This window comes from Pristiophorus japonicus, chromosome 5, assembly GCF_044704955.1.
Source record: "Pristiophorus japonicus isolate sPriJap1 chromosome 5, sPriJap1.hap1, whole genome shotgun sequence".
NCBI classification, from domain to species: Eukaryota; Metazoa; Chordata; class Chondrichthyes; family Pristiophoridae; genus Pristiophorus; species Pristiophorus japonicus.
This window is the reverse complement of record NC_091981.1, coordinates 303,324,468-303,349,380: the sequence shown is the minus strand read 5'-3', so window position 1 is coordinate 303,349,380 and position 24,913 is coordinate 303,324,468. Positions and strand designations below refer to the sequence as shown.

The 24,913-nt window shown below is 56.0% G+C and overlaps 1 protein-coding gene across 1 annotated transcript in view; it reads right to left on the bottom strand.

Annotated features, from left to right (window-relative positions):
* Positions 1-941: 941 nt before the first annotated feature.
* The window catches only part of scrib (scribble planar cell polarity protein), a 271,485-nt gene continuing 247,513 nt past the window's right edge, over positions 942-24,913 (bottom strand). Inside the window, exons 41-45 of the mRNA XM_070880275.1 lie at positions 23,486-23,625; positions 22,104-22,141; positions 14,677-14,751; positions 9,380-9,431; positions 942-2,854 (exon numbers count right to left, since the gene is read on the bottom strand). Coding sequence (XP_070736376.1) covers positions 2,709-2,854; positions 9,380-9,431; positions 14,677-14,751; positions 22,104-22,141; positions 23,486-23,625 — 451 coding nt within the window. The 3' untranslated portion in view covers positions 942-2,708. The remainder of the gene's footprint in view (positions 2,855-9,379; positions 9,432-14,676; positions 14,752-22,103; positions 22,142-23,485; positions 23,626-24,913) is intronic.

Sequence of the window (24,913 nt, the reverse complement as noted above, 5' to 3'; positions counted from 1 at the left end):
CTGACCGAGGCTCATGTGGCTCTTTGTCAGCCGGCGCGGACACGATGGGCCGAAATGGCCTCCTTCTGCGCTGTAAATGTTAATGTTTGTATCAACACCAAATGCTCTGTTCTGGACTGTAAATTCTAGGGGCCAGACTTTTGGTTTGTTTGTCGGCGATTTTCTCGGCTGGTTTTTCGCCCGGCGAGATTTTCCAGGTCACTTTTTGAACGTTATCATCCACATCTGTGAAGTCGCTCATCGGGAGGCCACCCGCGTGCAACGCTGAGAACAACCGCCGGCGTCCAGATCACCGAGAGACCCGCCCTGTAAAAGCTGCTTAAACCGGCCGGTAAGGGGGGGTACCCTGCACAGAAAGGTCAGTTAAAGGCTGTTTATTTATTTTTTATTAATTTTAACACGTCGATTAAGTTTAAAACTGAAATGGGAATGCTTTGTACGTTTTTATTTTGTTTTAATGATAATTTTTCTTCCCCCCCTCCCTAGGCCCAACCGCAGCCCTGGACTATATTTTACGACTTAACATCCATTCCGGTAAAGATCGCACCTTTGTGTAACGTTGCACTTACCCGCCGAGAATGAATGTGCAATGCCCATTTTCTTGCCGGGTGATTATTTTTAATTAATTTTACCTTTAAAATGCAAATTCTCAACAGCTTTCATCGCCAAACGTTAGCGATCCTTCTCAGCGGGCACCCGGGCGTTGAGGGGGCCTTTAGGGAAAGCCTGGCCCTATGTAACTTGCCTGCAGTTATTACAGTGACGAGGCCTTCATTGGCTGTGAAATGCTTTGGGACTTCCCAAGTTGTGAAAGGCAATATACAAAATGCAAGTTCTTAGTTTGCTTCCTTCTTTGAAGTGTGCTGAGCGTGAAGGTCCATCGATTCGAACTCTGCCAGCGTCAGATAATTGCAGAGAGCCATTGAGAAACAGCACGGCCATTTATAAAATGAAAAGTAAACTTTAATGAACCCTGGAGCACAAAATATAGGTCTTTGGTTGTACAAATTCACTAGTTCCAGTCTGAGCTGATCTGAGCAGTCAGCCCCAGAGGAAGCAGCGTGCTGCTCCTGTTCACTGTAGTGACTGGGGCTCTCTCCCGTCCCCAGGGATCGCCCCAGCTATCTCTGTCCAGTTTCCCCAATTGAAAAATCAAACCCAGCGGAGGAACGTTCTCAGACTGTCCCGGCCACCCCGTGAGGGATCGACAAATCCTTCCGCAAATCACCCCCCACCCCCCCAAATAATCTCTACCAAATTCACCCCGTTAGCAGCACATACAAACCTATGTGGATCTGGGACAAGATCTACAGAGAGCAATCAGCAAATAGATCTATTGGCCTCTCTCGCCCTGTTGCTGAGGGGAGGCGGGGGGGGGGGGGGGGGAGGTGACACACCAGGACCCCCCCCCTCATTGAGAGAGCGGGGAGGGGATACAGAGACCCCAGGACCTCCCATTGCCCCTTACACCTGTCACTCAGTGAGGAGGGGGGGGGGTCGATACAGAGACCCCAGGACCTCCCATTGCCCCTCACACCTGTCACTCAGTGAGAAAGGGTGGGGGGGCGATAGAGACCCCAGGACCTCCCATTGCCCCTCACACCTGTCACTCAGTGAGAAAGGGGGGGGGGGGCGATACAGAGAGCCCCAGGAACCCCCCCTATTGCCCCTCGTCACAGAGAGCCCCAGGACCTCCCACTCTGGCAGTGGCCCACACCCTCCCTGCCGATCACGGACTCCCAGTCCTCAGAGACCGAGTTCCGTGATCGATTCGGAGGCCTCCGCCACCGTGTCCCGTGACCTGCTTGCAAAGGTCGTGACCCGGTGACCCCGGCAATGCCCGAGTGGAAAGGCCCATGGGTCGAGTGTCCCAGATCGGCGAGACCGCCACCTCCCTCCCCCCCCCCCCCCACTCCTTCTCGGCGTGCCCGACAGTTACTGAATGTCAAGTCTGGCACCCCCCGGCTCAGCAGACCCACCCAGGGCCGAAGCCGGGTGTTGGAGCAGCTTCGGACCCTGATACAATTAGTGTTACACATGGTTTCTCCCACCCTCACACCCCGCAAACCCCAACACCCCACCCTCCAGAGAGAGGCTGCCTCAGTCTGCTCGTCGCTGCCTCCCACCAGCGCAGGGAGGTCGAGCCGAGGGGGAAGCCTCTCTTCTCGGGTGCGTCGAGTCTCCGATTCTCAGCCTCGGTCTCCGATTCCCTTGTCCTGCTGCAACCTGCTGCTCAGTAGGAAGCTGGGCTGGGGGCTTGTGGTTCATGCTGCCCCTCCCCCACACCTCTGTCTCCCCCCTCCCCACCCCTCCCTCCCTCCCCCCCCCACCAAGTACCGGCTGGGAACCGGGTCCTATCCCATTGTCCATGCCATGCTGAGCTCCGTCCGGTTTATTAACTACGTGTGCCACCACTATGAAGCACTAGGATTAGACTGCAGGTCCACACACCCCCATATCCTGCTGGCCAGGTGAGGGGGCAAGATCTGCAGACCAGCATCAAACTACGAGAGGCAGCTTAGGGCCCCCACCCCCACCCCCGAGGTCCTCATTTAAAAACCGTACAAAATCCTACGGGATTAGTCTCTGCAGAAATTAAAATCCAATTCACCTAAAAACAGAAAAAGAACACAGAGTCTGTCAGAAGCAAAGTGCGAGCGAGGGCGCTCGATGCTGGGTGGGCGGGCTCCATTGCCAGCACCCTGCGCTCACGTGGGCACCGTGGTCTCTGCACTCCGCGGGTGAGGCTGCAGCGGGCGCTTGTGGCTGTAGGTGGCGGCATTGCCCAGGGCCGTCAGTGTTGGCAATGGGCACTCGTTTCCCGTCTCCTCCTCATCCTCGCCGGGCCGGGAGCCTGAGCAGGAGAGAGAGAGAGAGAGAGGGGGGAGAGAGGGGAGAGCTGTTAGAGAAGGTCAAAGGGCAGCTCGGGCCAACAGAGCAAGGGGTGGGGTCCCGGGGTCGGAGGGGTATGGGGGTCCCACGTGGGAGGGAATATGGGGTACGTGGGGTTCCCAGGATCAGGGGGTAGTCCCGGGATCAGGGGGTAGGGGGAGTCCCGGGATCAGGGGGTATGGGGGGACGGGGGCTCCCGGGATCAGGGGGTATAGGGGTCCCGGGGTGGGGTACGGGGGGGTCCCGGGATCAGGAGGTACAGGGATCAGGGGGTAGGGGGACCCGGGGCGGGGGGTCCCAGGATCAGGAGGTACAGGGGTCCCAGGGTGGGGTACAGGGGGTCCCGGGATCAGGGGGTGGGGGGGTCCCGGGATCAGGGGGTGGGGGGGTTATGGGATCAGGGGGTAGGGGGCTCCTGGGATCAGGAGGTACAGGGGTCCTGGGGCGGGGGTCCCAGGATCAGGAGGTACAGGGGTCCCAGGGTGGGGTACGGGGGGTCCCGGGATCAGGGGGTGGGGGGGGTCCCGGGATCAGGGGGTGGGGGGGTCCCGGGATCAGGGGGTAGGGGGGTCATGGGATCAGAGGGTAGGGGGCTCCTGGGATCAGGAGGTACAGGGGTCCTGGGGCGGGGGTCCCGGGATCAGGGGGTACAGGGGTCCTGGGGTAGGGTACGAGGGGTCCAGGGATCAGGGGGTAGGGGGTCCCGGGGCAGGGTACGGGGGGGCTCCCGGCCCAGTTGCTGTTTCCCAGTGTCTATTGGTTACCAATCAGCGATTGAGATCACTCTGGGATAATCTACATAATGTTTATACGGCACATCATCAAAACATCTCAGAAACAAATCAATAACTTAGCGTTAAGTAGTCAGCCGTTATGTAGGCAAACGCGGCAGCCATTTTGTACACAGCAAGATCTCACAAACCAATTACTGATGAATGAATGTGTTTTCGACAGTGTTGGTTAAGGGAGAAAAATTGTCCCGGACACCAGGAAAACGCCCTGCTCTTCCAGAGCTGACATGGAGCCTTGGTTTAATGTCTCCTCTGCAGAGGGGCTGGAGGAGGCTACAGAGATAGGGAGGGCGATTTGAAGGGGAGGAGAAATCGAGGCTTTGCGGGACCAGGGGATCAGCGGGCACAGGGGTGATGGGTGAACGGGGTTGGAGCGCGCTAGGACACGGGTTTTGGATGAGTGAAGTTTATGGAGGGTTCGAGGTGGGAGAACGGCCAGGAGAGCGTTGGAACAGCCAAGTCGAGAAGCAACAAAGGTGTGGATGGAGGTTTCAGCAGCGGATGAGCTGAGGCTGGGCCAGAGAGGGGCGATGTTACGGATGGGGAAAGTAGGTGGTCTCGGTGAGGGAGAGGATATAGGGCCGGAAGCTCAGCTCAGGGTCAAATACAGCATCGAGGTTGTGAGCAGTCTGGTTCATAGAAACATAGAAACATAGAAAATAGGTGCAGGAGTAGGCCATTCGGCCCTTCTAGCCTGCACCGCCATTCAATGAGTTCATGGCTGAACATGCAACTTCAGTACCCCATTCCTGCTTTCTCACCATACCCCTTGATCCCCCTAGTAGTAAGGACTTCATCTAACTCCTTTTTGAATATATTTAGTGAATTGGCCTCAACAACTTTCTGTGGTAGAGAATTCCACAGGTTCACCACTCTCTGGGTGAAGAAATTCCTCCTCATCTCGGTCCTAAATGGCTTCCCCCTTATCCTTAGACTGTGTCCCCTGGTTCTGGACTTCCCCAACATTGGGAACATTCTTCCTGCATCTAACCTGTCTAACCCCGTCAGAATTTTAAACGTTTCTATGAGGTCCCCTCTCATTCTTCTGAACTCCAGTGAATAAAAGCCCAGTTGATCCAGTCTTTCTTGATAGGTCAGTCCCGCCATCCTGGGAATCAGTCTGGTGAACCTTCGCTGCACTCCCCCAATAGCAAGAATGTCCTTCCTCAGGTTAGGAGACCAAAACTGTACACAATACTCCAGGTGTGGCCTCACCAAGGCCCTGTACAATTGTAGCAACACCTCCCTGCCCCTGTACTCAAATCCCCTCGCTATGAAGGCCAACATGCCATTTGCTTTCTTAACCGCCTGCTGTACCTGCATGCCAACCTTCAATGACTGATGTACCATGACACCCAGGTCTCTTTGCACCTCCCTTTTCCTAATCTGTCACAGCCTCAGATAGAGGCCTGGGAGAAGGATGAAGTCGGTGGCTAACGAATGCAGTTTGTGGCAGGGACCGAAGACACTAGCCTTAGTCTCCCCAATAATTGTGACTCATCCTGGACTGCATGGGGGTGAGAAATCAGAGAAAGCGATGGTAGAGGGGGAGAGGGGAGACGGAGGGGAGGGGGGGCTGGGGGCGAGGGCTGGGAGCGAGGGGGCGGGGAGGTGGGCGAGGGGGAGAGGGGCGGGCGGGGGGAGCGGGACAGGAGACGGGCGGGCGGGGGGAGGGGGAGAGGGCGCGGGTGGGGGGAGGGGGAGGGGGAGAGGGGCAGGGGAGAGGGGAGCGGGGGGAGAGGGGAGGGGGGCGGGGGCGAGGAGGCGGGGAGGGGGAGAGGAGAGGGGGGCAGGGGGCGGGGGGAGAGGGCGCGGGCGGGGGGAGGGGGAGAGGGGAGGGGGGCGGAGAAGTGAAGTAAGTGGAGTTGAGCTGGAAGATCAGCCATGATGATATTAAATGGTGGAGCAGGCTCGAGGGGCCGAATGGCCGACTCCTGCTCCTAATTGTAAAGGTGGGTATATGGGATTAAACATAAGAACATCAGAAATAGGAGCAGGAGTAGGCCATACGGCCCCTCGAGCCTGCTCCGCCATTTAATACGAGCATGGCTGATCCGATCATGGACTCAGCTCCACTTCCCCGCCCGCTCCCCATAACCCCTTATTCCCTTATTAGTTAAGAAACTGTCTATTTCTGTCTTAAATATATTCAATGTCCCAGCTTCCACAGCTCTCTGAGGCAGCGAATTCCACAGATTTACAACCCTCTGAGAGAAGAAATTCCTCCTCATCCCAGTTTTAAATGGGCGGCCCCTTATTCTAAGACCATGCCCTCTCGTTCTAGTCTCCCCCATCAGTGGAAACATCCTCTCTACATCCACCTTGTCAAGCCCCCTCATAATCTTATACATTTCGATAAGATCACCTCTCATTCTTCTGAATTCCAATGAGTAGAGGCCCAACATACTCAACCTTTCCTCATAAGTCAACTCCCTCATCTCCGGAATCAACCGAGTGAACCTTCTCTGAACTGCCTCCAAAGCAAGTATATCCTTTCGTAAATATGGAAACCAAAACTGCACGCAGTATTCCAGGTGTGGCCTCACCAATACCCTGTACAACTGGAGCAAGACTTTCCTGCTTTTATACTCCATCCCCTTTGCAATAAAGGCCAAGATTCCATTGGCCTTCCTGATCACTTGCTGTACCTGCATACTATCCTTTTGTATTTCATGCACAAGTACCCGCTGTACTGCAGCACTTTGTAATCTTTCTCCATTTAAATAATAACTTGCTCTTTGATTTTTTTCTGCCAAAGAGCATGACCTCACACGTTATACTCCATCTGCCAAATTTTTGCCCACTCACTTAGCCTGTCTGTCCTTTTGCAGATTTTTTGTGTCCTCCTTACACATTGCTTTTCCTCCCAGCTCTGTATCGATACTAAACTTGGCTACGTTACACTCAGCCCCGACTTCCAAGCCATGATTTAATTGAACAGCGTAACAGGGTCCAGGGGTGGAATGGCCTCCTGTTCTGGAGCCACTCTCATTCCTGTTAGTTGTGTGTTAGGGACATGCTGAAGACATATTCAGATGAAACCCCACACGGACGATCCAATTCGCACCCATCTCACCACAGACACCGTGCACACATCAACACACAGGCTTTACCATGCCGCCAGTCCTCAGCTCCTTAAAGCAGCGATTCTTCTGAATCAAAAGAACCAACAAAGTGTCAGAGCTCGGACTATGAGGATACAAGCTTCCCCGCCAACCGCGCAGCCCAGGCGTGACTCCTCCCTCGCTCAGTCTGGCTGGGCCGTCACCGGGAGTGTGGGAGGGGCCGTCACCGGGAGTTGTGGGAGGGGCCGCCACCGGGAGTTGTGGGAGGGGCCGTCACCGGGAGTGTGGGAGGGGCCGTCACCGGGAGTTGTGGGAGGGGCCGCCACCGGGAGTTGTGGGAGGGGCCGTCACCGGGAGTGTGGGAGGGGCCGTCACCGGGAGTGTGGGAGGGGCCGTCACCGGGAGTTGTGGGAGGGGCCGCCACCGGGAGTTGTGGGAGGGGCCGTCACCGGGAGTGTGGGAGGGGCCGTCACCGGGAGTTGTGGGAGGGGCCGTCACCGGGAGTTGTGGGAGGGGCCGTCACTGGGAGTTGGGGGAGGGGCCGTCACCGGGAGTTGGGGGAGGGGCCGTCACTGGGAGTTGTGGGAGGGGCCGTCACCGGGAGTTGGGGGAGGGGCCGTCACCGGGAGTTGGGGGAGGGGTCGTCACCGGGAGTGTGGGAGGGGCCGTCACCGGGAGTGTGGGAGGGGCCGTCACCGGGAGTGTGGGAGGGGCCATCACCGGGAGTGTGGGAGGGGCCGTCACCGGGAGTGTGGGAGGGGCCGTCACCGGGAGTTGGGGGAGGGGCTGTCACCAGGAGTTGGGGGAGGGGCCGTCACCGGAGTTAGGGGAGGGGCTGTCACCAGGAGTTGGGGGAGGGGCCATCACCGGGAGTTGGGGGAGGGGCCGTCACCGGGAGTTGGGGGAGGGGCTGTCACCAGGAGTTGGGGGAGGGGCCGTCACTGGGAGTTGGGGGAGGGGCCGTCACCGGGAGTTGGGGGAGGGGCCGTCACTGGGAGTTGGGGGAGGGGCCGTCACCGGGAGTTGGGGGAGGGGCCGTCACTGGGAGTTGGGGGAGGGGCCGTCACCGGGAGTTGGGGGAGGGGCTGTCACCAGGAGTTGGGGGAGGGGCCGTCACCAGGAGTTGGGGGAGGGGCCGTCACCAGGAGTTGGGGGAGGGGCCGTCACTGGGAGTTGGGGGAGGGGCCGTCACCGGGAGTTGGGGGAGAGGCGTCACCGGGAGTTGGGGGAGGGGCCGTCACCAGGAGTTGGGGGAGGGGCTGTCACCAGGAGTTGGGGGAGGGGCCGTCACCAGGAGTTGGGGGAGGGGCTGTCACTGGGAGTTGGGGGAGGGGCTGTCACCAGGAGTTGGGGGAGGGGCTGTCACCAGGAGTTGGGGGAGGGGCCATCACCGGAGTTAGGGGAGGGGCTGTCACCAGGAGTTGGGGGAGGGGCGTCACCGGGAGTTGGGGGAGGGGCCATCACCGGAGTTAGGGGAGGGGCTGTCACCAGGAGTTGGGGGAGGGGCTGTCACCAGGAGTTGGGGGAGGGGCTGTCACCAGGAGTTGGGGGAGGGGCGTCACCGGGAGTTGGGGGAGGGGCTGTCACCAGGAGTTGGGGGAGGGGCGTCACCGGGAGTTGGGGGAGAGGCGTCACCGGGAGTTGGGGGAGGGGCTGTCACCAGGAGTTGGGGGAGGGGCTGTCACCAGGAGTTGGGGGAGGGGCCGTCACCGGAGTTAGGGGAGGGGCTGTCACCAGGAGTTGGGGGAGGGGCCGTCACCGGGAGTTGTGGGAGGGGCCGTCACTGGGAGTTGGGGGAGGGGCGTCACCGGGAGTTGGGGGAGGGGCTGTCACCGGGAGTTGGGGGAGGGGCGTCACCAGGAGTTGGGGGAGGGGCCGTCACCAGGAGTTGGGGGAGGGGCGTCACTGGGAGTTAGGGGAGGGGCCGTCACCGGGAGTTGGGGGAGGGGCGTCACTGGGAGTTAGGGGAGGGGCCGTCACCAGGAGTTGGGGGAGGGGCGTCACTGGGAGTTAGGGGAGGGGCCGTCACCGGGAGTTGGGGGAGGGGCGTCACTGGGAGTTGGGGGAGGGGCCGTCACCAGGAGTTGGGGGAGGGGCGTCACTGGGAGTTAGGGGAGGGGCCGTCACCAGGAGTTGGGGGAGGGGCCGTCACCGGGAGGTGCCGTCACCAGAGTTAGGGGAGGGGCTGTCACCAGTTGGGGGAGGGGCGTCACCGGGAGTTGGGGGAGGGGCCGTCACTGGGAGTTGGGGGAGGGGCGTCACTGGGAGTTGGGGGAGGGGCCGTCACCGGGAGTTGGGGGAGGGGCCGTCACCGGGAGTTGGGGGAGGGGCCGTCACTGGGAGTTGTGGGAGGGGCCGTCACTGGGAGTTAGGGGAGGGGCTGTCACCAGGAGTTGGGGGAGGGGCGTCACCGGGAGTTGGGGGAGGGGCCGTCACTGGGAGTTGGGGGAGGGGCCGTCACTGGGAGTTGGGGGAGGGGCCGTCATTGGGAGTTCACCAGCTCCTCAATCCGTCACCAGGATTGTGCTGGCTGGCACGGTAAGTAAGGTGCAGACAGCTGTAAGACGGAGGCGCAGTACGGACTGTCTATAACCTTCCCCACTCTACCCGGGGGAAGGGCAGAGCGCTCACCTGAAGTGCTGCCATCATCCACGTACATCAGATCATCCGTCTGGTCTGGAGACTAAACAAAGCAACAACACATTAGGTTTAATAGCCGCTGGACCTGGCACCTCTTCACCGACAGAGAGGGTCTCATCCATCAGACACAGAGTCTGGGCCCTGCCCCTCCGACAGTGCAGCACTCCCTCAGTACTGCCCCTCCGACAGTGCAGCACTCCCTCAGTACTGCCCCTCCGACAGTGCAGCACTCCCTCAGTACTGCCCCTCCGACAGTGCAGCACTCCCTCAGTACTGCCCCTCCGACAGTGCGACACTCCCTCAGTACTGCCCCTCCGACAGTGCAGCACTCCCTCAGTGCCGCCCCTCCGACAGTCCAACACTCCCTCAGTACTGCCCCTCCGACAGTGCAGCACTCACTCAGTACTGCCCCTCCGACAGTCCAACACTCCCTCAGTACTGCCCCTCCGACAGTGCAGAGTTCCCTCAGTACTAACCCTTCGACAGTGTAGAACTCCCTCAGTACTGCCCCTCCGACAGTGCAGCACTCCCTCAGTACTGCCCCTCCCACAGTGCAGCGCTCCCTCAGTACTGCCCCTGCCCCTCCCACAATGCAGCACTCCCTCAGTACAGCCCCTCCGACAGTGCAGCACTCGCTCAGTACTGCCCCTCCCACAGTGCAGCACTCCCTCAGTACTGCCCCTCCCACAGTGCAGCAGTCCCTCAGTACTGCCCCTCCCACAGTGCAGCGCTCCCTCAGTACTGCCCCTCCGACAGTACAGCACTCCCCCTCCGATAGTTTTATTTTTCCTACCAAAGTGCATAAGCTCACATTTTCTCACATTGTACTGCATCTGCCACTCACTTAGCCTGTCTACATCATTTTGCAGATTTTTTGTGTCCTCCTCACAATTTGCTTTCCCATCCATATTTTTATCATCAACAAACTTGGCTACATTAAACTTGGTCCCTTCATTCAAGTCATTAATACAGAATGTAAATAGTTGAGGCCCCAGCACCGATCCCTGCGGCATCCCACTAGTCACTGTTTACCAACCGGAAAATGAACCATTTATCCCGACTCTCTGTTTTCTGTTAGTTAACCGATCCTCTATCCATGCTAAAATATTACCCCCAACCCGGTGAACTTTTATCTTGTGCAGTAACCATTTATGTGGCACCTTATCGAATGCTTTCTGGAAATTCACATACACCACATCCACTGGTTCCCCTTTACCCACCCCGCTCGTTATATCCTCAATGAACTCCAGCAAATTTGCCAAACGTGATTTCCCTTTCATAAAACCATGCTGACTCTGCTTGATTGGATCATGCTTTTCCAAATGTCCCGCTACTGCTTCCTTAATAATGGACTCCAGCATTGTCCCAACCACAGATGTTAGGCCAACTGGTCTATAGTTTCCTGCTTTCTGTCTGCCTTCTTTTTTAATAGGGGCGTTACATTTGCTGTTTTCCAATCCGTTGGGACGTTTCCAGAATCCAGGGAATTTTGGGAGATTACAACCAATGCATCCACTATCCCTGCAGCCACTTCTTTTAGGACCCTAGGATGCAGGCCATCAGGTCCAGGGCAATTGTCCACCTTTAGTCCCATTATTTTACCTAGTACTACTTCTTTAGTGATAGTGATTGTATTAAGTTCCTCCCTCCCTATAGCCCCTTGATTATCCACTATTGGGATGATTTAGTGTCTTCTACCGTGAAGACCGATAGAAATATTTGTTCAACGTCTCTGCCATTTCCCTGTTCCCCATTATTAATTCCCCAGTCTCATCCTCCAGGGGACCAACATTTACTTTAGCCACTCTTTTCCTTTTTATGTACCTGTAGAAACTCTTACTATCTGTTTTAATATTTCGTGCTAGTTTGCTTTCATAATCTATCGCCTCTCTCTATTATTTTTTTCAGTTTTCTTTGCTGGCATTTAAAAATTTCCCAATCCTCTGGCCTCCCACTAGTCTTGGCCACATTGTATGCCCTTGTTTTCAATTTGATACCCTCCCTTATTTCCTTAGTTAGCCACGGATGGTTATCCCTTCTCTTACAGTCTTTCCTTCTCATTGGGATATATTTTTGCTGCGAGTTATGAAATATCTCCTTAAATGTCTGTCACTGCTCATCAACCGTCCAACACCTTAATCTATTTTCCCAGTCCACTTTAGCCAACTCTGCCCTCATACCTTTGTAATCGTGTTTTGTTTAAGATCAGGACAATGGTTAGAGATCCAACTTTCTCACCCTCCAACTGAATTTGAAATTCAACCATGCTATGATCGCTCTTTCCTAGAGGATCCTTTACGATGCGATCATTTATTAATCCTGTCTCACTACAAGTACCAGATCTAAGATAGCCTGCTCCCTGGTAGGTTCAGCAATATACTGTTCAAGGAAACTATCCCGGATACACTCTCTGAACTCTTCCTCAAGGCTACACTGGCCAATTTGATTTGTCCAATCAATATGAAGATTAAAATCGCCCATGATTATTGCCATTCTTTTCTTACAAGCCTCCATTATTTCTTGACTTCATCATCATCATAGGCAGGCCCTCGAAATCGAGGAAGACTTGCTTCCACTATAAAAGTGAGTTCTCAGGTGGCTGAACAGTCCAATACGGGAATTACAGTCTCTGTCACAGATGGGACAGACAGTGGTTGAAGGAAAGGGTGGGTGGGACTGGTTTGCCGCACACTCCTTCCGTTGCCTGCGCTTGATTTCTGCATGCTCTCGGCGACGAGACTCGAGGTGCTCAACGCCCTCCCGGATGCTCTTCCTAGGCTTAGGGCGGTGTGTGGCCAGGGACTCCTAGGTGTCAGTGGGGATGTTGCACTTTATCAAGGAGGCTTTGAGGGTGTCCCTGTAACGTTTCCTCTGCCCACCTGGGGCTCGCTTGCTGTGATTTATACTCTGTCCAACAGTGTAGCTAGTTAGGGATCCTATAGGCTACACCCGCCAGTGACTTCTTCCCCTTATTATTCCTAATCTCCACCCAAACTGATTCTACATCTTGATCTTCTGAGCCAGTATCATTTCTCACTACTGCACTGATCTCGTCCTTTATTAACAGGGCTACTCCACCTCTTTTTCCCTTCTGACAATCCAACTGAATTGTCAAATACCCCGGAATATCCAGTTCCCAGCCTTGGTCACCTTGCAACCGCGCCTCTGTAATGGCCATCAGATCATAACCCATTTATATCTATTTGTGCCGTCAGCTCATCTATTTTGTTACCAATGCTGCGTGCATTCAGATAAAGAGCTTTTAATTGTGTCTTTTTACCATTGTTCCCTGCTTTGCTCCCACTCTCTGATACGCTCCTATTCTTATACATTCTGTCCTTTCCTGTCACAGTCTATCAGTTCGCTTCAATAACTTGTATTTAAATAACTCCTTTAACGTTGTAAAACGTCCCAAGTCACTTCACAGGAGCGATTAACAAACAAGATTTGACACCGAGTCACAAAAGGAGATATTAGGACAGGCGACCAAAAGCTTGGTTAGAGAGGTAGGTTTTAAGGAGCGTCTAAACGGTGGAGAGAGGTAGAGAGGCAGAGAGGTTTAGGGAGGGAGTTCCAGAGCTTGGAGCCCAGACAGCTGAAGGTATGGAGCGATGGAAATCGGGGCCAGAATTGGACGAGCGCAGAGAACATGGAGCGTTGTAGGGGTGGAGGAGATTACAGAATTTTAACATTGAGACATTACGGGACTGAAAGCCAATGTAGGTCACTGAGCACAGGGATAATGGGTGAGTGGGACTGGTTCGAGTTAGGATATGGACACCAGTTTTGGATGAGCTCAAGTTCATGAATGGTGGAAGATGGGAGGCCAGCCAGGAGAGCGTTGGACTAGTCAAGTCTAGAAGCAACAAAGGCGTGGATGAGGGTTTCAGCGGCGGATGAGCTGAGGCAGGGCCGGAGGTGGGCGATGTTACGGAGGTGGGAGTAGGCGGTCTCAATAATGGAGAGGATATGGGGTCGGGAGATCAGCTCCAGGTCAAAGGTTGTGAACAGTCTGGTTCAGCATCAGATAGTAGCCAGAGAGAGGGATGGAGTCGGTGGCTCGGGAATGCAGTTTGTGTTGGGGACCGAAGGCAATGGCTTCAGTCTCCCCCAATAGTTAGTCGGATGAAATTTCTGCTGCGGGACAAGGAAGTCTTGCTACAATTGTACAGGGTATTGGTGAGGCCACACCTGGAGTACTGCGTGCAGTTTTGTTTTCCATATTTGCTTTGGAGGCAGTTCAGAGAAGGTTCACTCGGTTGATTCTGGATATGAGGGGATTGACTTATGAGGAAAGGTTGAGCAGGTTGGGCCTATACTCATTGGAATTCAGAAGAATGAGAAGTGATCTTATCGAAATGTATAAGATTATGGGGGGGCTTGACAAGGTGGATGCAGAGAGGATGTTTCCACTGATGGGGGAGACTAGAACTAGGGAGCACGATCTTAGAATAAGGGGCCGTCCATTTAAAACTGAGAGGAGGAGAAATTTCTTCTCTGAGGATTGTAAATCTGTGGAATTCGCTGCCTCAGAGAGCTGTGGAAGCTGGGACATTGAATAAATTTAAGGCAGAGATAGACAGTTTCTTAACCGGTAAGGGATTAAGGGGTTATGGGGAGCGGGCGGGGAAGTGGACCTGAGTCCATGATCAGATCAGCCATGATGGTATTGAATGGCGGAGCAGGCTCGAGGGGCCGTATGGCCGACTCCTGCTCCTATTTCTGATGTTATGTGAAAAGTCGGAGTGGCTGAGGGAGGTGGTGGAGAGGTAGAGCTGGGTATTGTCAGCGTACATGTGGAACCTGACATTGTGTTTTCGGATGATGTCATTGAGGGGTAAGCATGGGCTTTGGGGATTCCAGTGATAAGGATATGGCAGCAGGGAGAGAAACCATTGCAGGCAATTCTCCGGCGATGACCAGACAGATAAGAATGGAAGCAGGCGAGAGCAGACCCACCTCTCAGTCGCTATTCTCGCCTTTGGAACAACCTGAGATGGTGAAGTTCATTCCAAGCCCTGAGTGTCTGATCCACAAGAGACCCAGGAATATGACACCAAACAAGCACATGCTAATCCAACCCACAGGACACCAGGAGATCCCTCCACAAAGCAACAGTGAACAGCAAGGCCCTGAGCCCATGCCCATTAACATGCTCCCCCTTAGCAACATGCTGACAGAAGCATTGCCCCCTCCCAGAACACAGCACGCTGAACAATACAAGGCCCAAGAGGCAGCTGGTCGGCACCACAGTGGCACTGGGGAGACACGCAGCATGCAGCCTGTACCTGGATATCGTAAACTGGTTTGGAAGATGGGATAGCTGCAAATTGCCGGTAATCAAACTTCTTTTCTGACCAGGACTGTAAGGTACAGTAAAGGGGAGTGAGAACAGGACGGAGGAACGTCCAACACTGCTCTGTGGGTGCAAGAGGTTAGAAAGATGCAAAGAACACACGCTCACACAGACAAGTACTGGGGCACACACACACATACACACTCTCTCTCAGACACATACACACACACACTGAGAGAGACAAGTACTGGGGCACACACACACACACTCTCTCAGACACATACACACACACACTGAGAGAGAGACAAGTACTGGGGCACACACACACACACACACACACACACTCTCTCTCAGACAGATACACTGAGAGTGACAAGTACAGGGGCTCACACACACACACACACACACACACACACACAGAGACAAGTACAGGGGCTCTCACACACACACACACACACACACACAGAGACAAGTACAGGGGCTCTCACACACATGCACACACAGAGAGAGAGACAAGTATAGGGGCTCACACACACACACACAGAGAGACAAGTACAGGGGCTCACACACACACACTGAGAGAGAGACATGTACAGGGGCTCACACACACACACACTCTCTCTCAGACACATACACACACACAGAGACAAGTACAGGGGCTCACACACACAGAGAGAGACAAGTACAGGGGCTCACACACACACGCACACTCTCTCAGACACATACACATACACACTGAGAGAGACAAGTACTGGGGCACACACACACACACACACACTCTCTCAGACACATACACACACACACTGAGAGAGAGACAAGTACAGGGGCTCACACACACGCTCTCTCAGACACATACACACACACACTGAGAGAGAGACAAGTACAGGAGCTCACACACACACACACACACACTCTCTCAGACACATACACACACACACTGAGAGAGAGACAAGTACAGGGGCACACACACACACTGAGAGAGAGACAAGTACAGGGGCTCACACACACACACACTCTCTCAGACACATACACACACACACAGCGAGAGACAAGTACAGGGGCACACACACACACACACACACATACAGAGAGACAAGTACAGGGGCTCACATACATGCACACACAGAGAGAGAGACAAGTACAGGGGCTCACACACACACACTGAGAAAGAGACAAGTACAGGGGCCCTCACACACACACTGAGAGAGAGACAAGTACAGGGGCTCACACACACACACACACTCTCTCTCAGACACATACACACACACACACAGACAAGTACAGGGGCTCACACACACAGAGAGAGACAAGTACAGGGGCTCACACACACACGCACACACAGAGAGAGACAAGTACTGGGGCACACACACACACACACACTCTTTCTCAGACACATACACATACACACAGAGAGACAAGTACTGGCGCGCACACACACACACACACACTCTCTCAGACACATACACACACACACACACACACACAGACAAGTACAGGGGCTCACACACACACACACGCTCTCTCAGACACATACACACACACACTCAGAGAGAGACAAGTACAGGAGCTCACACACACACACACACACACTCTCTCAGACACATACACACACACACACACACACAGAGACAAGTACAGGGGCTCACATACACACACTCTCTCAGACACATACACACACACACTGAGAGAGAGACAAGTACAGGGGCACACACACACACAGAGAGAGACAAGTACAGGGGCTCACACACACACACACTCTCTCAGACACATACACACACACACTGAGAGAGAGACAAGTACAGGGGCACACACACACACACACTCTCTCTCAGACACATATACACACACACTGAGAGAGAGACAAGTACAGGGGCACACACACACACACACACTGAGAGAGAGACAAGTACAGGGGCACACACACACACACGCTCTCTCAGACACATACACACACTGAGAGAGAGACAAGTACAGGGGCTCACACACACACACACGCTCTCTCAGACACATACACACACACACACAGAGAGAGACAAGTACAGGGGCTCACACACACACACACTCTCTCAGACACATACACACACACACTGAGAGAGAGACAAGTACTGGGGCGCACACACACACACACACACACACTCTCTCTCAGACACATACACTGAGAGCGACAAGTACAGGGGCTCACACACACACACACACACACACACACACAGAGACAAGTACAGGGGCTCACACACACATGCACACACAGAGAGGGAGACAAGTACAGGGGCTCACACACACACGCACACACAGAGAGAGACAAGTACAGGAGCTCACACACACACACAGAGAGAGACAAGTACAGGGGCTCACACACACACACACACACTCTCTCTCAGACACATACACACACACACACAGAGACAAGTACAGGGGCTCACACACACAGAGAGAGACAAGTACAGGGGCTCACACACACACACACACAGAGACAAGTACAGGGGCTCACACACACACACACACACTCTCTCTCAGACACATACACACACACACACACACAGAGACAAGTACAGGGGCTCACACACACACAGAGAGAGACAAGTACAGGGGCTCACACACACACGCACACACAGAGAGAGACAAGTACAGGGGCACACACACACACACTCTCTCTCAGACACATACACACACACACACAGAGAGACAAGTACAGGGGCGCACACACACACACACACTGAGAGAGAGACAAGTACAGGGGCACACGCACACACACGCTCTCTCAGACACATACACACACTGAGAGAGAGACAAGTACAGGGGCTCACACACACACACACGCTCTCTCAGACACATACACACACACACACACACTGAGAGAGAGACAAGTACAGGGGCTCACACACACACACACTCTCTCAGACACATACACACACACACTGAGAGAGAGACAAGTACTGGGGCACACACACACACACACACACACACACACACACTCTCTCTCAGACACATACACTGAGAGCGACAAGTACAGGGGCTCACACACACACACACACACACACAGAGACAAGTACAGGGGCTCACACACACATGCACACACAGAGAGAGAGACAAGTACAGGGGCTCACACACACACGCACACACTGAGAGAGAGACAAGTACAGGGGCTCACACACACACTGAGAGAGAGACAAGTACAGGGGCTCACACACACACACACACTCTCTCTCAGACACATACACACACACACACACACAGAGACAAGTACAGGGGCTCACACACACTGAGAGAGAGACAAGTACAGGGGCTCACACACACAGAGAGAGACAAGTACAGGGGCTCACACACACACAGAGAGAGAGACAAGTACAGGGGCTCACACACACACACACACACTCTCTCTGACACATACACACACACACACACAGAGACAAGTACAGGGGCTCACACACACAGAGAGAGACAAGTACAGGGGCTCACACACACACGCACACACAGAGAGAGACAAGTACAGGGGCACACACACACACACACTCTCTCTCAGACACATACACACACACACACAGAGAGACAAGTACAGGGGCGCACACACACACACACACTGAGAGAGAGACAAGTACAGGGGCACACGCACACACACGCTCTCTCAGACACATACACACACTGAGAGAGAGACAAGTACAGGGGCTCACACACACACACACGCTCTCTCAGACACATACACACACACACTGAGAGAGAGACAAGTACAGGGGCTCACACACACACACACTCTCTCAGACACATACACACACACACTGAGAGAGAGACAAGTACTGGGGCACACACACACACACACACACACACACTCTCTCTCAGACACATACACTGAGAGCGACAAGTACAGGGGCTCACACACACACACACACACAGAGACAAGTACAGGGGCTCACACACACATGCACACACAGAGAGAGAGACAAGTACAGGGGCTCACACACACACGCACACACTGAGAGAGAGACAAGTACAGGGGCTCACACACACACTGAGAGAGAGACAAGTACAGGGGCTCACACACACACACACACTCTCTCTCAGACACATACACACACACACACACACACAGACAAGTACAGGGGCTCACACACACTGAGAGAGAGACAAGTACAGGGGCTCACACACACACGCACACACTGAGAGAGAGACAAGTACAGGGGCTCACACACACACACACTCTCTCTCAGACACATACACACACAAAGAGAGACAAGTACAGGGGCTCACACACACAGAGAGAGACAAGTACAGGGGCTCACACACAATGAGAGAGAGACAAGTACAGGGGCTCACACACACTGAGAGAGAGACAAGTACAGGGGCTCACACACACACACACACTGAGAGAGAGACAAGTACAGGGGCTCACACACACAGAGAGAGACAAGTACAGGGGCTCACACACACACGCACACACTGAGAGAGAGACAAGTACAGGGGCTCACACACACGCACACACACACAGAGAGACAAGTACAGGGGCTCACACACACACACACACACACAGAGACAAGTACAGGGGCTCACACACACACACACACACACTCAGAGAGAGACAAGTACAGGGGCTCACACACACACACTCAGAGAGACAAGTACAGGGGCTCACACACACACAGAGAGACAAGTACAGGGGCTCACACACACACTCAGAGAGAGACAAGTACAGGGGCTCACACACACACACTCAGAGAGAGACAAGTACAGGGGCACACACACACACACACACGCTCTCTCAGACACACACACACACACACAGACAAGTACAGGGGCTCACACACACACACACACACTGAGAGAGAGACAAGTACAGGGGCTCACACACACACACACACACACACACACACACACACACACAGAGACAAGTACAGGGGCTCACACACACGCTCTCTCACACACACACACACACACACACGCTCTCTCAGACACACACACACACACACAGACAAGTTCAGGGGCTCACACACACGCGCTCTCTCAGACACACACACACACACACACACACAAGTACAGGGGCACACACACACACACGCTCAGACACACACACACAGACAAGTTCAGGGGCTCACACACACACGCTCTCTCAGACACACACACACACACACACAGAGACAAGTACAGGGGCACACACACACACACTCAGAGAGAGACAAGTACAGGGGCTCACACACACACACGCTCTCTCAGACACACACAGACAAGTACAGGGGCTCACAGACACACACACACACACACACAGAGACAAGTACAGGGGCTCATACACACACACACTCAGAGAGAGACAAGTACAGGGGCTCACACACACACACGCTCTCTCAGACACACACACACACACACACAAGTACAGGGGCTCTCATACGCGCGCGCGCTCTCACACACACGAGCATAGACATTCACACACACACATTCACACGGGCACACACACACACATTCACACACACTGACACACAGGCACACATTCACCCACATACAGGGACGGGCTACACACAGCAGCAGCCTGAGCATCACCACAGGGCTGATCTTACCCATAACCCCAGAAATCTGCCTGACAGCTAGGCTCAGGGGGCGGGGGCCCGAGAGAGAGCTGGGGACGAGAACGGGGTCGGGGACGGAGGGTGCGAGCGGGGGATGGGGTGGGGTGGGGGGCGCGGGGGAGAGAGAGAGAGAGAGAGCGAGAGAGAGCGTGAGACGGGGGGAGAGAGAGAGCGTGAGACGGGGGGAGAGAGTGCGGGGGACGGGGGGAGAGAGAGCGTGAGACGGGGGGAGAGAGAGCGTGAGACGGGGGGAGAGAGAGCGTGAGACGGGGGGAGAGAGAGCGTGAGACGGGGGGAGAGAGAGCGGGAGACGGGGGGAGAGAGAGCGTGAGACGGGGGGAGAGAGAGCGGGAGACGGGGGGAGAGAGAGCGTGAGACGGGGGGAGAGAGAGCGTGAGACGGGGGGAGAGAGAGCGTGAGACGGGGGGAGAGAGAGCGGGAGACGGGGGGAGAGAGAGCGTGAGACGGGGGGAGAGAGAGCGTGAGACGGGGGGAGAGAGAGCGTGAGACGGGGGGAGAGAGAGCGTGAGACGGGGGGAGAGAGAGCGTGAGACGGGGGGAGAGAGAGCGTGAGACGGGGGGAGAGAGAGCGTGAGACGGGGGGAGAGAGAGCGGGAGACGGGGGGAGAGAGAGCGTGAGACGGGGGGAGAGAGAGCGTGAGACGGGGGGAGAGAGAGCGTGAGACGGGGGGAGAGAGAGCGTGAGACGGGGGGAGAGAGAGCGTGAGACGGGGGGAGAGAGAGCGGGAGACGGGGGGAGAGAGAGCGTGAGACGGGGGGAGAGAGAGCGTGAGACGGGGGGAGAGAGAGCGTGAGACGGGGGGAGAGAGAGCGTGAGACGGGGGGAGAGAGAGCGTGAGACGGGGGGAGAGAGAGCGTGAGACGGGGGGAGAGAGAGCGGGAGACGGGGGGAGAGAGAGCGTGAGACGGGGGGAGAGAGAGCGTGAGACGGGGGGAGAGAGAGCGTGAGACGGGGGGAGAGAGAGCGGGAGACGGGGGGAGAGAGAGCGTGAGACCGGGGGAGAGAGAGCGTGAGACGGGGGGAGAGAGAGCGTGAGACGGGGGGAGAGAGAGAGGGGGGGAGAGAGAGCGTGAGACGGGGGGAGAGAGAGCGTGAGACGGGGGGAGAGAGAGCGTGAGACCGGGGGAGAGAGAGCGTGAGACGGGGGGAGAGAGAGAGTGAGACGGGGGGAGAGAGAGCGGGGGACGGGGGGAGAGAGAGCGAGAGACGGGGGGAGAGAGAGCGTGAGACGGGGGGAGAGAGAGCGGGGGACGGGGGGAGAGAGAGCGTGAGACGGGGGGAGAGAGAGCGGGGGACGGGGGCAGAGAGAGAGGGGGGGAGAGAGAGCGTGAGACGGGGGGAGAGAGAGCGTGAGACGGGGGGAGAGAGAGCGTGAGACGGGGGGAGAGAGAGCGTGAGACGGGGGGAGAGAGAGCGTGAGACGGGGGGAGAGAGAGCGGGGGACGGGGGCAGAGAGAGAGGGGGGGAGAGAGAGCGTGAGACGGGGGGAGAGAGAGCGTGAGACGGGGGGAGAGAGAGCGTGAGACGGGGGGAGAGAGAGCGGGGGACGGGGGGAGAGAGAGCGTGAGACGGGGGGAGAGAGAGCGGGGGACGGGGAACGGGGGGGAGTGAGAGCGTGAGACGGGGGGAGAGAGAGCGTGAGACGGGGGCAGAGAGAGAGGGGGGGGAGAGAGAGAGAGGGACGGGGGAGAGAGCGGGGGACAGGGGGGAGTGAGAGAGGGATAGGGGGAGAGCGTGGGGGACGGGTGGAGAGAGAGAGCGGAGGACGGGGCGCTGAAGCAGGGGTGCAGATACTTTACGATAAAACAGCCTGTATAAGGAATGGTTGGAAAGCAAAGATTGACTCACCAGTCTCCCGGGGGAGGTGATACTGCGTGGGCTGTGATCTGCAACACAAACATTTCAAGAGTCATCAGATATATTCCAGTAATCATCCCGAGACCCTGCGGGGATTGTGTCCCTGACCCTGGGACCCTGCGGGGATCGTGTCCCTGACCCCGGGACCCTGCGGGGATCGTGCACCTGACCCCGTGACCCTGCGGGGATTGTGTCCCTGACCCCGGGACCCTGCGGGGATCGTGTACCTGACCCTGGGACCCTGCGGGAATCATGTTCCTGACCCCGGGACCCTGCGGGGATCGTGTTCCTGACCCCGGGACCCTGCGGGGATCGTGTTCCTGACCCCGGGACCCTGCGGGGATCATGTTCCTGACCCAGAGTACTGGGACCCTGCGGGGATCGTGTCTGACCCCGGGACCCTGCGGGGATCGTGTTCCTGACCCCGGGACCCTGCGGGGATCGTGTTCCTGACCCCGGGACTCTGCGGAGATCGTGTTCCTGACCCAGAGTACTGGGACCCTGCGGGGATCGTGTCCCTGACCCTGGGAGGATCGTGTTCCTGACCCCGGGACCCTGCGGGGATCGTGTTCCTGACCCAGAGTACTGGGACCCTGCGGGGATCGTGTCTGACCCCGGGACCCTGCGGGGATCGTCTCCCTGACCCTGGGACCCTGCGGGGATCGTGTTCCTGACCCCGGGACCCTGCGGGGATCATGTTCCTGACCCCGGGACCCTGCGGGGATCGTGTCCCTGACCCTGGGACCCTGCGGGGATCGTGTCTGACCCCGGGACCCTGCGGGGATCGTGTTCCTGACCCCGGGACCCTGCGGGGATCGTGTTCCTGACCCCGGGACCCTGCGGGGATCGTGTTCCTGACCCCGGGACCCTGCGGGGATCGTGTTCCTGACCCCGGGACCCTGCGGGGATCATGTTCCTGACCCCGGGACCCTGCGGGGATCGTGTCCCTGACCCTGGGACCCTGCGGGGATCGTGTCTGACCCCGGGACCCTGCGGGGATCGTGTTCCTGACCCTGGGACCCTGCGGGGATCGTGTCTGACCCCGGGACCCTGTGGGGATCGTCTCCCTGACCCTGGGACCCTGCGGGGATCGTGTCCCTGACCCAGAGTACTGGGACCCTGCGGGGATCGTGTCCCTGACCCTGGGACCCTGCGGGGATCGTGTCTGACCCCGGGACCCTGCGGGGATCGTGTTCCTGACCCTGGGACCCTGCGGGGATCGTGTCTGACCCCGGGACCCTGCGGGGATCGTGTTTCTGACCCTGGGACCCTGCGGGGATCGTGTCCCTGACCCAGAGTACTGGGACCCTGCGGGGATTGCGTGAACGACACTGTGCACCGCCCAGCGGGGTGGGGGAGGGGACAGTACCTACCGTCCAGTGGGGTGGGGGAGGGGGTTGCCGCGGGCGATGGCGACTCCGAGAGCTGGTCCAAGGGGCTACGTTTCTTCGGCTCCTTGGATTTGGCGATGACCATTTGTGCTTTCAGCGCATCCTGTTCAAGAGACTTCATCCTGAGGGAGAGAGGTAGGAATGTTAGCGCAGCCAGGAGGGGAGGGGGTCCGCAGTGGGAGAGGGGGTCCCAGCTCGCTGCCAATTCACCCATTCCACGGCTTGCTCTCGCTGCTCAATGGTGCCTGTGTTTGTGGGTACGGTTCGTGGTCTCGCGACGCCTGCGTCCTGTACACACACACAGCCCCCCACCCCTCCCCCACCGGTACGCACAGACCCCCCGCATGGCACACACAGGCTCTTGATCAGACACTACCTCAACAGGTAAACTTGAGAAAGGGCCTCTCCTCACCAGCCCAGTGCGGAGAATGCAATCCGGACTGAAATACAGGGAATATTTCTTTCTCGGAAGAATTTTTGAGCTCATCTTTGCAAGGAATGTCAGTGCTGAAGGATTGTGGTTTAGGATAGAGCATTCAGTTAGATTTAGCGTAGTTATGGAAAAGGACAGAGAGAGACCAAGAATAAAAGTTCTCAATTGGGGAAAAGACAATTTTGCTAAGCTGAGAGGTGATTTAGCCGAAGTGGACTGGAAACAGTTACTTGAAGATAACTCAGTGACAGAGCAGTGGGGAGGCATTCAAGGAGGAGATCCGGAGGGTTCAGAGCAAGTATGGTCCCTTAAAGAAAAAGGGTGGGACTAACAAATATACAGCCCCCTGGATGTCAAGGGGCATGCTTGACAAATCTTCTGGAATTTTTTGAGGATGTAACTAGTAGAGTGGACAAGGGAGAACCAGTGGATGTGGTGTATTTGGACTTTTAAAAGGCTTTTGACAAGGTCCCACACAAGAGATTGGTGTGCAAAATCAAAGCTCATGGTATTGGGGGTAATGTACTGACGTGGATAGAAAACTGGTCGGCAGACAGGAAGCAGAGAGTTGGGATAAACGGGTCCTTTTCAGAATGGCAGGCAGTGACTAGTGGAGTGCCGCAGGGCTCAGTGCTGGGACCCCAGCTATTTACAATATACATCAATGATTTAGACAAAGGAATTGAGTGTAATATCTCCAAGTTTGCAGATGACACTAAGTTGGGTGGCAGTGTGAGCTATGAGGAGGATGATAAGAGGCTACAGGGTGACTTGGACAGGTTAGGTGAGTGGGCAAATGCATGGCAGATGCAGTATAATGTGGATAAATGTGAGGTTATCCACTTTGGGGGAAAAAACAAGGAGGCAGATTATCGGAATAGTGACAGATTAGGAAAAGGGGAGGTGCAACGAGACCTGGGTGTCATGGTACATCAGTTATTGAAAGTTGGCATGCAGGTACAGCAGGCAGTGAAGAA